Source organism: Nomascus leucogenys, chromosome 10, assembly GCF_006542625.1.
Source record: "Nomascus leucogenys isolate Asia chromosome 10, Asia_NLE_v1, whole genome shotgun sequence".
NCBI lineage: Eukaryota > Metazoa > Chordata > Mammalia > Primates > Hylobatidae > Nomascus > Nomascus leucogenys.
In genome coordinates this window covers 79,178,117-79,196,176 of record NC_044390.1, presented here as the reverse complement: position 1 = coordinate 79,196,176, position 18,060 = coordinate 79,178,117, and the positions used below count along the sequence as shown (strand labels likewise).

Below are 18,060 nucleotides of genomic sequence, written 5' to 3'. Positions count from 1 at the left end.
GGCAGATCACGAGGTCAGGAGATCAAGACTATCCTGGCTAACACGGTGAAACCCTGTCTCTACTAAAAATACAAAAAAATTAGCCAGGTGTAGTGGCGGGCACCTGTAGTCCCAGCTACTCGGGAGGCTGAGGTAGGAGAATGGCATGAACCTGGGAGTCGGAGCTTGCAGTGAGCTGAGATAGCACCACTGCACTTCAGCCTGGGCAACAGAGCGAGACTCCATCTCAAAAAAAAAAAAAAAAAATAGTCTTTCTTTTTAGGACCCTAAATGATTTTTTTTTTTTTTTTTTTAAAGAAATGAGGTCTTGTTATGTTGATCAGGATGGACTCTTAACTCCTTGACTGAAGCAATCCTTCTGCCTCAGCCTCCTGAGTAGCTGGGACTACTGGCGTGCACCACCAAGCCTGGCTCGGTCTTATATTTTATTGCCCAGATGAAGAATGTCTGAAAACTTAATGATTAAGATTATGATAATAAAATTTATTATCTGTTATGAAGATGCATTTCTACAATGTACTTTTTTGGTCTTTCCATAATGGCACAAGTCCTCTGAATCATTCACTTAGCGTCTTAGTCTTATTGTGCTCATGGCCTGTCTGAAAAGGCTTCGCTGGTGTTTGGACCCTAGAATATATCATTTTTAAGGCTACCTTTTATATTTTGAAGACTATAGAGTCTATCCTTTGGAGTTTGGTTCATTATGGAAAATGAAAAACAAATAGCTTTCTAAATTAAGTTTTTATTTGCTTATTCTTTATTTGTGTGTTGTGTTCCTTAAAATAGCATTGAAACAAAAGCTGAATAAAACTAAAATGTTTTTTGTTTTCAGATGTCTTCAGTAAATGTAAAGGTGACCTCTTAGAAGTTAAAGATGGTAACTTGAAAACACATCCTACTCTTTTAGAAAATCTAGTTTTCTTTGTTGAGGTAAGTTTTTGTTCTCTTCCTAAAAGACATTGTTGTTCTTAATGGTCTACAGGATTCATTTTTCAACAGTGAACAGGTAATATGCACCTTATACCTGCAACTTAACCCTCCATCCCTATTTTTGTTAATTGAAAAGCAATTTAAATCATTTTCTAAACCAATTTCTTCCAAGAATTCTAAGATGATTTCATTCATAATACTTAGGTAAAACTTCTTGAAATTTGCTGTACTCATTTCTAAACTTCCCCAGATTCACCTGAAATCTAGCTGTTTTCATTCTCCTTTCTGACTCACTCTTTATTATGTAGTTTAATTCCTCCAGCTTCTTTTATTTGTTGTCATTTATTAATTGCTGAGATATTATGCATTGTGACAGTGTCCAGCAACTGATACAGCAAAACTCCCTCCTCTTTTTTTGCCAGAGAGAAGGAAGATTGTAAACACTCATAATCTATTATCTTTTTTTTTATTTCTGTCACATATTTGTTGACTGTTCTTCCCTTACTACTCTGTATGGGGAGTGTACACTGTTCTGGTGATTGGCAAACTGTAAGTGCTTAAGAGATTTTTATTAAATGAATAATAAGTGGACATATATGTACATGCACACATTGTATAGGAGAAGACATATAAACAGCTAATTTGATACAGTGCAGGATATGTGCTGATCAACTGGGTAGATTTTGCCATACATATGTAAGTTAAGATTTGCAGGTAAGGTGGTATCTTACCTGCTTGGAGAGATGTGAGGGGAGAGGCATATTGTAAAGAACCTTTGGATTCCATGCTTAGGAATTTGGACTCTTCCCTGAGTGAAAAGGATGTTAATCAGTTCCCACTTCTTCAGGGAAGTGTTAGAAAATTGGAGTGAAGTGGAGGATGGATTTTGAGCTAGGAGAGCCAGAAGAAATGCTGAAGAGTTAGGCCATTTTAGTATTCTGAGCAGGAGATGATGAAGGCCTGGATCAGTAGAGTGATTGCAGAAAGTAGAGTGGAGATTCCTATGAGAAATTGAAGGGATTTACATAGAACAACTGCGTTAGAATTTGTTGAATCCATTGCCTCTAATTTCCCGATAGATATTTTTAGTGTAATCCTTATAGGTGAATTTGCAATTTTTCCTTTCAGACTATTTCTATTATCCTTTGGGTATCCAGTTACTGTGAGAGTGTCCTGCGACCATACAAACTAAATTTACAGAAAAAGAAAAAGAAGAAAAAAGAAACCAGCATCATCATGGTAATAACAGTAACACAAGTGATATACAAGTAACAATCTGACCACATGCTACTTTTTCTTTTCACTGTTTTCCTCCATGTTGAGTCTTTAGGATCCTATATGCCAAGCTTCTCCAACCCATAGCCCACGATGACTTTGAATGCGTCCCAAACCCGTAAACTTTCTTAAAACGTTATGAGATTTTTTGAGTTTTTTTTTTTTTTAAGCTCATCAGCTATTGTTAGTGTTTTGTTTTTGTTTGAAATGGAGTCTCACTCTATCGCCCAGGCTGGAGTTCAGTGGCACTATCTTGGCTTACTGCAACCTCTGCCCCCTGGGTTCAAGTGATTCTCCTGCCTCGGCTTCCCGAGTAGCTGGGATTACAGGCGCCTGCCACCACGCCCGGCTAATTTTTGTATTTTAGTAGAGACGGGGTTTCTCCCTGTTGGCCAGGCTGGTCTCGAACTCTTGACCTTAAGTGATCCGCCCACCTTGGCCTCCCAAAGTGCTGCGATTACAGGCGTGAGCCACTGCGCCTGGCCAACATTAGTGTATTTTATGTGTGGCCCAAGACAATTCTTCTTCTTCCAGTGTGGCCCAGGGAAGCCAAAAGATTGGACATCCCTGCATATGCATTGTTTTTCTCCCCTAACCTAAAAAAAAAAAAATTAAATTACACACCTACAGAAAAATTGAAAGATTAATATGACACCCATAAAGATCTTTACCTAGATTATCAATTTTTAACCATTTATCGCATTTGTTTTATCTCATTTGTTGAACCATGTAAAAGGAAAGTACAGACTTGTGACATGTAACACATCGGGATAGAACAAGGACAGGTCTCTGCAAAACCATAATACTCAAGAAAATTTCAAACTCAAGAAATTTAGCATTGATAAAATAATATTATCTAATAAAGTCCATATTCAGGCCGGATGTGGTGGCTCACTTCTGTAATCCCAGCACTTTGGGAGGCCGAGACGGGCAGATCACTTGAGGTCAGGAGTTCAAGATCAGCCTGACCAACATGGTGAAACCCCATTTCTACTAAAAATACAAAAATTAGTCGAGCATGGTGGTGAGCGCCTGTAATCCCAGCTACTTAGGAGACTGAGGTACGAGAATTGCTTGAACCCGGGAGGTAGAGGTTGCAGTGAGCCAAGATAGCACCACTGCACTCCAGTCTGGACGACAGAGCGAGACTCCGTCTCAGAAAAAAAAAAAAAATCAGTATTCAAAGTTTTCCACTTATCTCAATTATGTCTTCTATACCTTTTTCAAAATACTAGAATGCCGTCAGGGATCTGACATGACCTTTAGTTGTCATGTGTGTTTACCCTTTAATCTAGAACACTTCTTTAACCTTTTGCTTTGTTTTTATTTTTGAAGACACTAGCTAACTTTTTGGTAGAATGTCCCACAATCTGGATTTAGCTGATTGCTTATATTGAAGTTAAATATAGACATGTTGTCCTTTTTAGCGAGTTAACTCAGGAGTCACTAATGTTGTTGTGTCCCATTATTAAATAGTGAAATCTGAAATCACCAATAATGGGACACTAATGTGATTAATGTTGTGTCCCATTATTGGTGATTTCAGATTTCATTATATGATTAAGGACATATCTACCAGATTTCTTTATAAAGGTGCCTTTTTCCCTCTGTAATAAGTAAGCTATGGGATAATGCTTGAGTCTATGAATATCCTATTTCCCAATGGCCCTTCACCCACTGGTTTTAGCATTCGTTGTTAGTTCAACGCCTGAATTAGTTATTACATTGACGTGTCCCAAATGATGATTTTTAAAAATTCTGTCTTTTATCATTTATCAGCTGCTATTATTTTGTAAAATAAGAGATGTCCCAACCCATTCATATGTATTTGAATATATTCCAATTAGAATATATATATACATATATATGTATTTTTTAAAATATCACTATCCGAGTATCACCATGGACTCTTTTTTTAAAAGTTCACTTAATTATAATCCATTATCATCATTTTCATTTGGATGCTCAAATTATGCCAAATTTGGCTTGCTCCTTTAAGCTGGTTTCTGTCCTTTAACATGTCCTCATCAGTTTTAGGGCCCTTTCTGGAACAGCATAAATGCTCCACATACTTGGTATTTTTTCACTGAACTGAAATCAGACATTTTTTCAAGAGCACTGGTTCCTTTCTGGGGAATGAATTTCAAAACCGAGATCTAGGTATTAGTGTGCTCATTGCTATTGGGGTTTCACTGTTCTAGTTTATTTCTATGACAAGACCTAAACAGCATTTTTATGCACACGCACACACACACACACAGTTTTATGTACTTTTTTTTTTTTTTTGAGATGGAGTCGTGCTCTTTGCCCAGGCTGCAGTGCAATGGCACGATCACTACAACCTCCACTTTCCAGTTTCAAGTGATTCTCCTGCCTTGGCCTCCTGAGTAGGTGGGATTACAGGCAGGTGCCGCTCTCCCAGTTAATTTTTGTATTTTTAGTAGAGACGAGGTTTCGCCATCTTGCCCAGGCTGGTCTCTAACTCCTGACCTCAGGTGATCCACCTGCCTCGGCCTCTCAAAGTGCTGGGATTACAGGCATGAGCCACCATGCCCGGCCTACAAAAGAATTTTTAGTGATACTTTCAAGCCAGCATTTTAGTGATACTTTCAGTTTCAAGAGTTCTTTCCACTCTTTCCCTCATTCCCTTTTGGTAGCTTCCTTTTCTCAGAGAATGAGAACCCTGCATCCAAATATCATCAATATATTTGTTTATTTGTTGTTTCACAATAAATACTAAATAGTTTTGAGAATTCATACATCAGTTCCACTACCAGTTCCAATAACAAACTCATTAAAGTTCAAATGTTTTGCAATTCTTTTTGTCCTTAGAATAAGTTCCAGTGAGTATAGACAGTTAAGATACTCTGTAAAAACACTGGAATTAAAAACTGAGATTACTTTTTATTAATATGATATAAAGTTTATTTCCATTTGTATTCAGTTTTAGGGCTCCCCCCATCTTTATTGATTTAATTTTTGAATGTGAAAAACAGTAACATAATTTTTTTTCCATTTCACAGGAAAATAATTTAGTGCTCATTACAGCTCATGATGTGCTGTTTTATTAAGGTTTGAGTTTATGCTGTTACTATCAGTGGGGGTTTTTTGTTCGCTATAGCATTAGAATAATCATTATCATTTGAAAATGTTGGCTGGGTGCTGTGGTTCACACCTATAATCCCAGCACTTGGGGAGGCCAAGGTGGGGAGATTGCTTGAGCCTGGGAGTTTTGAGACCAGTCTGGGCAGCATAATGAAACCCTGTCTAAACAAAAAAATTTTTAAAAATTAGCTGGGCATGGTGGCACATGCCTGTAGTCAGTCTTAGCTACTCAGGAGGCTGAAGCAGGAGGATCACCAGAGCCTGGGAAACTGAGGCTGTTATGAGCTGTGATCGCACCACTGCACAAGGCTGGATGACAAAGCAAGACCCTGTCTCAAAAAAGAAAAAAGAGGCCGGGCGCAGTGGCTCACGCCTGTAATCCCAGCACTTTGGGAGGCCGAGACGGGCGGATCACGAGGTCAGGAGATCGAGACCATCCTGGCTAACACGGTGAAACCCCATCTCTACTAAAAATACAAAAAATTAGCCGGGCGCAGTGGCAGGCGCCTGTAGTCCCAGCTACTCGGGAGGCTGAGGCAGGAGAATGGCGTGAACCTGGGAGTCGGAGCTTGCAGTGAGCCGAGGTCACGCCACTGCATTCCAGCCTGGGCAACAGAGCGAGACTCCGTCTTAAAAAAAAAAAAAAGAAAGTTGATGTTTCAGTTGTAAATTGACTTTCTGAACAATTCAGTTAAATCCAAGAGTTCTTTAGACTGGATGCTCTGCTGAGTGTTACTATTCATTCACAAACAAAGGGTATTTAGATATGAATGAGGGTGCTTCTTTCCTTCCCTCTATTCACGAGAATTAAACAAGAACAGAGACAAAGATGATTTAACTGATCAAGAGTACAGAGTTTGAGGCTGGGCACTGGTCATTCATGCTTGTAATCCCAGCACTTAAGGAGGCAGAGGTGAGAAAATAGCTTGAGCCCAGGAGTTCAAGACCAGGCTGGGCAACATAGCAAGACCTCGTTCTCAACAAAAAGGGAAAAAAAAAAAAAAGGAGGGCAAAGTTTGAAAGTATAGGTCAGATTGGCTTTGTTGCTCTCCTTCTAATGAAAGCTTACAACCCTAGAACATGTCAGATAGCTTTTTGGGAATTGTCTTTTGTAGTGTTTTTTGTTGTCTTTCTGGTTTCTAAAAATGAGAATGTTTTTTCTGATATCAGAGTAACCCTTATAAAGGTGTGAATAAAGTGAAGATCATTCATGTACTCACTAGTCAGTAATAACCACTGCGAAAATTTTCATGGTAAACAAACCTGCTATCCAGAAGGTTCTGTAACATGCCTTTTTGTTTTCATGTAACAGGGTATCTTGGACATCTTTTCATGTCAGTAGATATAGATATATCTCATTACTTTTAATGGTTATATATTGTACTGTTATATTAATATGCTATAATTATATTGATGAATTGTTGGTTCTAATTTTTTGAGTATTATAAATATGCTGCTATTGATACAGACAGATTCACAAAGATATACATTTATAATATAATTTCTTTTCTTTTTTTTTTGAGACGGAGTCTCACTGTCGCCCAGGCTGGAGTGCAGTGGCGGCGGATCTCAGCTCACTGCAGCCTCCGCCTCCTGAGTTCAAGCGATTCTTCTCCCTCAGGCTTCCGAGTAGCTGGGATTACAGGCGTGCGCCACCACACCCAGCTAATTTTGTTGTTGTTGTTGTTGTTGTTGTTGTTGTTTTTGAGACGGAGTCTTGCTCTGTCTCCCAGGCTGGAGTCCAGTGGCGAGGTCTCGGCTCACTGCAACTTACACCTCCCAGGTTCAAGCAATTCTCCTGCCTCAGCCTCCGGAGTAGCTGGGATTACAGGTGCTTGCCACCATGCCCAGCTAATTTTCGTATTTTTAGTAGAGATGGGGTTTCACCATGTTGGCCAGTCTGGTCTTGAACTCCTGACCTCAAGTGATCCACCCACCTCAGCCTCCCAAAGTGCTGGCATTACAGGCGTGAGCCACCACACCTGGCCTATAATATAGTTTCTTTAGGATAGCTCTTAGATCTGAAATTAACTGTATATATACATTTGTACAGTTAATAAATGTATATGCATATATACATTTGTACTCATCCCCAACAGTGTTGAGTGTGTATGTATCCTTAACCATCTGGTAGGTGAATATTGGTATCTCCTTTTTCTAATACTGAGTTTTAAAATTTTATTGATAATTGAACTGTCCAAGAATACTTCTTGAGTGAAAAGCTAGCCTTATTAATTGATTGACTAGGTTTTTTAGTTGTATCACGTGTTTCTTGGATTTCTTTGATATATCTTCTATTCTTTGTCCAAGTTTCTTATTGTGGTAGTAATAGTTTTCCTATTTATGTGTGTTGAGCTACTGGGTTCTTAACATAATAATGTTACTAATCCCCTGTCATAGGTGATGCAGTTTTTTTTTTTCAGTTTGTCATTTGTCTTTTAACTTGAGTGATTTTTTTTTTTGTCAATTTAGTAATATTTTTAAAAACAAGGATAATCTTTTTAATGGTTTTTAGCCTTTTGTGATGTTTAGAAAGGTTTTTTCAACTGTCAGTGTCATGATTGCAGAAGTTATTACCTAATTTTCTTCAGTGCTTTGATGGATTTTTTTATTTAAGTATTTAATCTCTCTGAAATTTATTTTAATATTACTGTGTTATTTTGTATCTCCAAATGTCTAGCTGGTTATTTTAGTACCATTCATTCACTTGAAACCACTGGTTTGAAATGCCACTATTTAAATTCCCTCATATCTTTCAGTAGCTTTTGTGATGTAGATATGGATAATATGTTTGATAATGTTTCAACTTTTTAAATCTTTTTCCCAGCCTCCTGTCTTTACCAGTTTCCAAGACTATGTTATTGGGCTTCAGACTTTAATTTCCAATGTTGTGGATCATATTAAAGGGCTTGAAACACATCTAATTGCACTTAAACTTGAAGAACTTATTTTAGAAGACGCTTCTCTCTCACCGGTAAGAGACTGTAGGCAATCGGCAATGTTTTCTACACACACACACACACACACACACACACACACTCTCTCTCTCTCTCTCTCTCTCTCTTATCTTTATCACAAGGACAAGTTAAAGTTCAATTTATCATTTCCTCTTTATAAGACTTGTGACTAGAAGTTGCTTGGCAGTAGTTTCTTGTTGTGTTGGTGGTGGTAGGTTTTTTCCCCTCTTCATTTCTCCCCATACCTCCTCCTTTCTATACATTTTTGGGGTTGTTCTTTTACTATGAAAACTAATGCCAGCATTTTGAGCAACATGGAACCAGCCATATTTTGAAATCCAGGGACAATCTTCTTGAATAGAATTTACCTGCTGCCGATTTAGCTGTCTTCCTTGCCACCCAGTTATCACCTGAGAAAGGAGAGATGCTGGACATGAGAAATAATTATGTCAGTAATAATTAGGCTAGAGCAAGCCAACCAAAAAGGGAATGAAACCAAGTATGGAATCAAAGGTACCACCATCAAATGTCTTCTGATATTATTTTAGGTCTTTTCAAATTCTAGCAGTTAGCAAAATCCTTATAAAGCCTTTGCCCTTAAAATGACGATTCTTTTTTGTAAATGTTAATTCACCAGCCTGGAGTAGGTTTAGGATTTTGGTAGGGGCCAGGACAGTGGTGGAGTTGTCTGTTTCTAGCCTGTTGCTCCAGTGATGAAACTGATCTTAAGAAAATGCTTTCCTCCAGGAGTTTGTCTGAGCTAAACTGCTGAGCTAAACTGCTGATGAGGGAATTTATCCAGTAACCTGAGGGCAGCCATCATCATAGCCCCAGACCTTCATAGGGAAGGGAATGAATAGAATTTTCCTTAGCACACCAGCCTTAAGAGATTGTAAGCCTCTCTTTTGTAAAGCTTAAAAACGTTAGACTTTGAACAAGGTGCTTACTGTGGGAAAGGGCTCAGAGCAGTTCACATTACCAAAGATTGATTAAAAAAAACAGACATGGGCTGGGCGCATTGGCTTACGCCTGTAATCCCAGCACTTTGGGAGGCTGAGGCAGGCAGATCATGAGGTCAGGAGATCGAGACCATCCTGGCTAACATGGTGAAACCCTGTCTCTACTAAAAAAATACAAAAAAATTAGCTGGGCGTGGTGGTGGGCGCCTCTAGTTCCAGCTACTTGGGAGGCTGAGGCAGGGGAATGTTGTGAACCCCAGAGGCAGAGCTTGCAGTGAGCCGAGATTGCGCCACTGCACTCCAGCCTGGGCGACAGAACGAGACTCCGTCTCAAAAAAAAAAAAGGCAGACATGTTCATATTGAATGTTGAACCCAGTGAGTGAAAAAGTCCCTCCTTTCAAAATGAACATGTCTGCTTTCTTTAATGAAGAGTGGGGACATTTGAGGAAGATTAATTGGTTTTCACCAGTTAGAAAGAAATGTAGGAAAAGGATCCCAAGCAGAAGGAGGCACAGATAAAAGCACAGGGGCAGGAAAGTGAATACTGTGGCACAGTGTGACACAGTTGGCAGGGCCAGAGCTTATGGTATATGGGAAGTACTGTTAGATATGAAGGTGATAGGCATAATTGCCCTGTTGTGACTATCAAGTGGTTGTTTATGTTAAAAGATCTGCCTGCATCCTGAAATGATGAGCAAGAGTTCTGGTTTTCAGGGTTCTAGAGGTTACCCTTAACTTGGCCATACTCTCTGGATTTTTCAAGCCCTACCTTCTGTTCTTGTCTTTTGATCTTGGGAAAGTTACCTAACCTCTCTAGGCTTCAATCTCTTTATCTGTAAATGGGAATGATAATAATGCCTACTTCATAGGATTATAGCAAGGATTAAACAAAGCAGTAATTGGCCTTATATTGTTAAAGTCATGTTTCATATAGTTACTGAGCAGTACCAAATACCTGATGCATATACTGCTGGCTCCTTGTCTTTTAAAGGTAAAAATCTCTTCAATTCAGTTTCCATTAGGCTCCTCTGCTTTCTTTCCTCCCTTTCTTTCTAAATTTGAAACACTGTGAATAAGGCCTCTGGACTATGACCTCTAGTCCTGATTCCCTTTGTTCCGTCCTATGGGGTATCCCAGTGAAACTGGCTTTGTGTTAGGACCTTTTTGTGTGTATTTATATTCATAGAGAAAATATACAGTATTATTGTATTATTTTGTACTTTTAAAAAATGTAAATTCAGCCAGGTGTAGTGGCTCATGCCTGTAATCTCAGCACTTTGGGAGGCCCAAGGCCTGGAGGATTATTTGAGCTCAGGAGTTCAAGACCAGCCTGGGCAACTTAGTGAGTCCTGTCTCTTTAAAAAAAAAAAAAAAAAGTTTTTCGGGCTGGGCACGGTGGCTCATGCCTGTAATCCGAGCACTTTGGGAGGCCGAGGCGGGTGGATCACGAGGTCAGGAGATCAAAGCCATCCTGCCTAACACGGTGAAACCCCGTCTCTACTAAAAATACAAAAAATTAGCCGGGCGTGGTGGTGGGCGCCTGTAGTCCCAGCTACACGGGAGGCTGAGGCAGGAGAATGGCGTGAACCCGGGAGGTGGAGCCTGCAGTGAGCCGAGATCGCGCCACTGCACTCCAGCCTGGGCGACAGCGAGACTCCGTCTCAAAAAAAAAGTTTTTTAAATTCAGCTTTATATTCAAGAGATCTGTTCAAGCTAATGCCTGTGGATCAATCTTGTTCATTAAACAGCTGCAGAATATAAATGCACCACTGCTGTTGTACATTTTAGGTTGTTTCTTTATATTTGCTTTTACATATGTTACCGAGTGAAATGTATTTGTGCACATCTTTCTATGCACATTTGTATTTCTAAGGAAAATTAGGTCTGAAGTACTAGTATTGTTGGGTCAGAAAGTATGTTCCCTGTTTCGTCTACAGTTCTGGGCTCTGCAGCACTCAACTTCATGTAAACCTAATCAGTCTTCAGCCAGCCTCCTTTCTCTGTGACAACTCACTCCTTCCCTTTTGTTTTTTGTGATCTCTACTACAGCAAACATTTGCCAGCAAATAATAACTCAGATTGAAGAATATATAGTTGGTCTCTTGAACTCAGGGGCTTTGTCAATATGGAGGGAGACTTGTTAATATTGTAACTGGAAATGACGGAGTTGGTAAAGTTGAGGCCATTATTAAAAGTGGCTATGATGATGTACAAATTACTAATAAATTTCTACTTTTTTCTGATGAAAACAATCAGAAATCTCAAATTTTCTGCTTTGTACAGCTTATAACAAAATAGTAGGGATTTTATGTCCAAACTAGTCATAATTTTCTATTTTTATTGATTAAAAAGTAGTGATCAGAAATCTCAGTTTTTCTTCTTCTTCTTCTTCTTCTTCTTTTTTTTTTTTTTTTGAGACAGCTTTACTCTGTCGCCCAGGCTGGTGTGTAGTGGCACGATCTCAGCTCACTACTACCTCTACCTCTCGAGTTCAAGCAATTCTCATGCCTCAGCTTCCCCAGTAGCTGGGATTACAGGTGTGTGACACCATGCCTGGCTAAGTTTTGTATTTTTAGTAGAGATGGGGTTTCACCATGTTGACCAGGCTGGTTTCAAACTCCTGGGCTCAAGTGATCCACCTGCCTGGGCCTCCCGAACTGTTGGAATTACAGGCGTGAGCCACCGTGCCTGGCCCAGTTTTTCTACCTTATATAACTTACAACAAAGGGTACTTGAAAGAGTAATGATGCTAAAGCAATAGGGTTTCCGTGAAGAATCACATGGAAAAATACCCATTTGTGATGACCTTTTGCCTTCTTTGCATTTTATGCAATTGAAAATGACCCACTGTGTTCTGATGGAGCTTGCAATGAGACCAAAGGTAATGGCAGCTTTAACTTTTATCTGAGAACTAGAATCTGGGGGGATGGTTTTTAAACAAGACTAACTATTCTTGTCTTCTCCTTTATAGGAAGAGAGAAAATTTTCAAAGACTGTGCAAGGGAAGGTGCAGAGCAGTTATCTGCACTCACTTCTGGAAATGGGGGAGCTGCTGAAAAAAAGACTTGAGACCACAAAGAAACTAAAAATTTAAGGAAGTATCAACCATGGGCACTGAAACTCTGCAACAGAATATGACACCATCTTCCCAGGCAAAAGCAACATCTGGTTGACCATGATTTTAATCCAGAACTTCCTCATAAAATGCATGAAGGACTTTGATCGTGAATTTTTTTAGGTGTTAAATATATACAACTGATTAAATTATTGTATATAAACCAGAAGCAGGACCCTCATCTGGGTTTGACCACTTTTTATACATGTTCATATGCATATGGCAGCAACAAGAGAACCGTACTTTTCTTCTTCCCATCACCAGAAACATCTTTTCAGGGGAGCGGGGGGTCTATAAAAACAGCAATAGAAATTAAGCATAAAGCATCAACCTCATAGCAACTGAATAGCCCTTCTGTTATAAATAACATTGAGAGTTTTTGGTCTCGTCCTTGAGCCGCAAGAAGTGGAGGGGAGACCATGCCTGGGAACAGGCCCCCTTTTCACAGCAGTTAAGTTTGTTTTGAGGCTTTCTCAGCTACTTGGCTCCCACAGAACCCAAGGCAGGTACACAAAGGACCTTAGATGAGATCTGGCATATGCACCCGCCATAGAAGGGCACCACTTGGATGACCACAGGCACTTAGTTTTTGGCTAGCTTTTGTCTGATAGTTAAGACATCCCCATCCTAGCTTCTGTGAGAGTTAAAAATCTCAGGTAGGAAGGCAAGGAAGGCTCTGTTAATTTATAGCTGTTTAGAGGGGAAAGCAGTGCAGACCACTTATTAAGCCCGCTGAGGACTAGCTTTCTGTCTTTCATACATTTGGGAAAGATGGGAATGACTGTTTCAAAGAAGACAGGTGCACATAATTTATGCAGGCAAGTCTGATACTTAGTGGTTTTGTGAGGCGCATATATATATATATATATATATATATATATATGAGGCATATATATATATATATATATAACTTGAAAATTAAGATTGAATACTTTCATGTTTTAAGTGGGGGGTTTGGGAAGGAAGGAATGTAATATTATGGATTTAGCCTTAGGCTTTAAGTTTTAGGCTGGCAAAAGAAATGTTATTCAGTGGGTTTGAGGTTTGGACTACTTTCTTCAAACTTAGAGAATTATAACAGGATGGTGTTTACTTTGTTCACCTGGATGTCCCCGAGACTATAGCTTCTATCAGTGGTTGGTCTGATAGAAGAGGTAAAAATTGCTCTTGAAAATGTCATACAATTTATACAGTTTCTTTGAGTTTGAATCCCTGCCTCTGTTTTTGGTCTGTTACCTAAGTATAGTTCAAGTTTAATTCTGTAAGAGCAAAGAAATGAATTTGATGAGGAAATTAAGCATCCAATGGAGGATTGGTCTTGAAGACCTTAAAAGTGCTTTCCAACCTGCACTGCTCCAGTGAAATGTGGTACTTTTTTTCTTTTAAAAGCAACCAAGAGAGCTGGGAATATCTGTGTATGCAAAGTAATTGCATTTTGTCCCTTCATTTTGACTTTCTTAGATTCATAATTTGATACAGTGCTTAAACTTCCAAGGAAATTTTAACAATTACTACATTACCTGTTCAAAATAAGGCTTGTTGGAAATCCTAGTCCATCAACTAATTTCAAAAATTTACTTTTGATATGAGTAGCCACAGCTGGTCATATACCCTATCCCAAAAGGAAGAACTGTCTTGAACAAGATGAATGGAAAATTGTGGTTAATTCTGAATTTCATGTAATGACAACATATTCTTTCATAAAACTATGGCCTGTTTAAGATGGAACTTTGTGTGTGTCTGCTGGGGAGGGTGGGGTACCTGTGTATGGCGTGTGTTCTTGAAGTGATGTCTCTCTGAATATCCAAAAAAGTACTGTACTGTAGAAATGCTCTTTGAAAAAGTCTTATCGACTGACCATGATCAATCTAGCATATGTATGTTCAGTGGGCTGGCCTTGGTCCTCAGGGACAGTGTGTGACTCTAGTGGTCTTCCTAACCAGTCTCTTGCCTAAAGATATCTGGGACCTCCACTGGCTTTAATGACAAATAATGTTATGTTGAGGTTATGCTTCATTTGTTATTTGCTGATTTTCCTACTAAATGTAGCATTTCAATTAGATCCAGCTTTCACATTTTGAGATAATTGTAAAAAGAATGAAATTATGCAGAAATGGCCAATATCTCTTATCAATCTGTTCTTTTGGAAACCCTCATGCACTATAAATTGTGTACAGTTACAAATATATATATATATATATATATATTCTTACATGAGTAAAAAGCACCCTCTCCCAGCAATCGTATGTCATTGGTATTTGAAGAGAATTCCCAAATAACCCATTGCTGCTGCTGCTGTTTTTGATTTGTATGGGTTTTTTTGTTTTGTTTGTTTTTGCGTGGTAAACTGATATTTAAAAAAGGAAAGGAGAAAAATCACGACTACTGTTTACAGACTGAAAAATTACTGCTTTTTATACTACTGAGATCCTAAGACTCTCCAAAGCAAACATTTGGTTTAAATCATTTATCTGATGTGGATAAAAGGTAGAGAAACTTGTAGTGTTCTCCACATAATGGAAAATGTACAAATGCCTAGTTGTGTTGCCCATCAATTTTGTATATTTTCATAATTTTAATTGTTCAAAATTGCATTATATTTTGCAATCACTATGTTCAATCTGGATTTGTCTTTCATTTTAACTTTTAATATAAAAGGGGTTTCAATGTATCTACAGGCTTGTTATTGAAACTTCCTACTTATTTGATGTGATTTATTAATATGGGAAGTATATATTCTTCTTAAGTAAGTGAAGCATAGCAAATCTACTTTAAACTGGATGGGTTAATTTATATAAACATTTTCATTTTAAGTTGGCATTTCTGCCTGGTTCCTTTTTGTTCAGATTCTTAGAAGCCACAACCTTCTGGATGGTGTAATTCATCTCAGTTGTGAATTTAGTGCTATATCCCAGGATATTTTTAATATTTGAGAATTTAGAATTTTTATTTGAAGTCAGCTAGTCCTTTTGACTCAAAAGTTAGTACCTTCTATACTTGCAGTTATTAATTCAACATATATGTATTGAACACTTAATTAGCATATAGCAGATTCCACTTTAGGCTCTGGTGAGACCCTGTGTCCTAGTTAGTAAGTGAGTAACATATATCCTAGTTAGTGGCTGTGAGGTGGGGAAGAGGCAATAAAAATATTAGTTTGTAATTACATCCTGCTTAATAATGTAAATCACAGTATGTGAATTGAGTGTGTCTAGAGGGTCACTTCAGACTGGGTCACAGGAGGACTTCCCAAGTGGTGACCTCTATCTGAATGATGAACTGTCAGGAAAAAAGTAACACACATGCAAATGCCCCAAGGCAGGAAACTGCTGAGCCGGTTCCAGGAAGTAAAAAAAAGTTCAAGTGGCAGGGACTTAATGAAAGGGGTAGGATTGAGATATAAAGTTGAGTAGGGATGAGAGCCATGAGGACTTTGTAGTCCAGGGAAGGAATGAGATTTTATTCTAAATTTACTGGGAAGTTACCGGAGGATTTCAGGCAGGCTGAAGACATGATTTATCCAAGGGTACTCGAACCCACAGGCTGGGATTCGGAACTTATTCAGGTACATGGACAACACAGTGGAAGTAGGAACTTTTTCTCTTTTTTACTTTCTGTCCTGTGATATTGTCTCATATGAGCCCCAAAGAGTCAGTTTTTGCCTGTTTCTTCAGTTATGAATTAACTCTATCCCAAGGTTTTTCTTTTTTTTTTTTTGAGACGGAGTCTCGCTCTGTCGCCAGGCTGGAGTGCAGTGGCACGATCTTGGTTCACCACAGTCTCTGCCTCCTGGGTTCAAGTGATTCTCCTGCCTCAGCCTCGGAGTAGCTGGGATTACAGGCGGGTGCCACCACACCCAGCTAATTTTTATATTTTTAGTAGAGACGGGGTTTCACCATGTTGGCCAGGATGGTCTCGAACTCCTGACCTCATGATCTGCCCATCTCGTCCTCCCAAGGTTTTTCTTTAGCAAAAGATAGGTTCTTGGGTATACCTCACTGCCATTCTTCATTTTCTCCAGAGATGGGCTCAGGTTTATGCTTTTTTATGTGCCCTGTTTTTTTAGATGCTGTTCCTGTCTTGGTGCAGACATGTATTTCACAGTATGACTGGAGGGTAAGCTACCATGAACCAAATGCTTATACAGATTATTTGTGGGGTTCCTATGGCAGTTTATGCTTCAGGAGTGCGGAGCTTTTCAGTAACCTCGTTTCCACATAGCCCAGTTAATTTGGGCCTCAGATACCGTTTTGTGTGTGTGTGTGTGTGTTTTTTTCTTTTTGAGACAAAGTCTAACTCTTGTCCCCCAGGCTGGAGTGCAATGGCACGATCCTAGCTCACTGCAACCTCTGCCTCCCGAGTTCCAGCGATCCAGCGATTCTCCCGCCTCAGCCTCCCAAGTAGCTGGGATTACAGGCACCTGTCACCACGGCTGGCTACTTTTTTGTATTTTTAGTAGAGACGGGGTTTCACCATGTTGGCCAGGCTGGTCTCGAACTCCTGACCTCAAGTGATCTGCCCGCCTTGGCCTCCCAAAGTGTGGGACCACAAGCATGAGCCACCGCACCGGCCCAGATACTGTACTATTTTACAAATGAGAAAAGTAGTTGTTGCAGGTAAGACTACTGTTTAATATTGAAATTATCGAACTTCCAGCAAACGATTCAAACTCCCTTAAGCGTTGAGGAAATGAGCTAAAATCCAGATCCCCCTCACCATCTCCCTCACATTCTTAAGTCTTGTTGGCCGTGTTCATATTCCCAGATTAGTTCCCTATGTATAATCTCTGCTGATGCAATTCCAACTCCAACATTTTTTTGTGGTGCCAATTACCAAGAACTATTTGTAAATTACTCTTGGCACCATTTGAGATAACTTGCAAGTTCCTTAAACACAATTCTTGTTGGACCCAGTGTCTGCTTTGCTTCAGGTTATCAGGAAATTCCCTTAAAATCGAAAATACTTAACCAGGTGCGGTGGCATGCACCTGTACTCCCCAGCTACTCAGGAGGCTGAGGCGGGAGGATTGCTTTAGCCCAGGAATTCAAGTCTAGCCTGGGCAACAAAGCAAGATGCCCATCTCTTAAAAAAAACAACTATATATATTTGATTGATTCTGGGAATCCAGTCCATCGTCTTCATTAGAATCTGAATAGCAGCACTTGAGCCACAATATTAGTAAATGCTAAGAGGTAGAGGAAAGGAATCCATTTGACTTGGGTCAGGGAAGACTGGATTTTATGTGACATATGCAAATCCCTTAGGACTCTAGAAAGAGAGCTCACCTTTAATGAAAACTATTGAATAACAAAGGGCCTCTGACATGAGATAATGTAGTTCTGCCCAATAGCTCAGGTTTCTTCAACTCAAGGCCCTGGGGTTATAAATAACCATACCCAGCCAGAACCCATCCAGTGCCGTGCCCATGGAGGTACTGTCACCTTCCTGCTTCTTACAACTGAAAATCAAGATTAGTCTTCATTCAGGGACTCTGGATGCATTTAATATTAGAGTCCTTTCCCTACCTGCCATTTGTCGTCTTATTCTAATTTCCATAAAACAGTGAATACTTTGCTGTTTGGAAGTGATCCCGTTTACACGGAACACACTAGAACAGCCAAAGCAAATTTACCAGTTAGAAGTATCCAAAAAGATCTTCCAAAAGTTTCAGTGAGAACTGAAGTAAAAATGTAGAAATTATTAAATATTATATTCTTT

At 39.3% G+C, this 18,060-nt stretch overlaps 1 protein-coding gene across 2 annotated transcripts in view; it reads left to right on the top strand.

Annotated features, from left to right (window-relative positions):
- NAA25 (N(alpha)-acetyltransferase 25, NatB auxiliary subunit) overlaps window positions 1-15,013 on the top strand; it is an 83,786-nt gene extending 68,773 nt beyond the window's left edge. For both annotated transcript variants that reach the window (XM_003274408.3, XM_030821418.1), the window contains 4 exons: window positions 833-930; window positions 2,059-2,169; window positions 8,138-8,284; window positions 12,199-15,013. In XM_003274408.3, coding sequence (XP_003274456.1) covers window positions 833-930; window positions 2,059-2,169; window positions 8,138-8,284; window positions 12,199-12,321 — 479 coding nt within the window. In that variant the 3' untranslated portion in view covers window positions 12,322-15,013. The remainder of the gene's footprint in view (window positions 1-832; window positions 931-2,058; window positions 2,170-8,137; window positions 8,285-12,198) is intronic.
- Window positions 15,014-18,060: the final 3,047 nt, after the last annotated feature.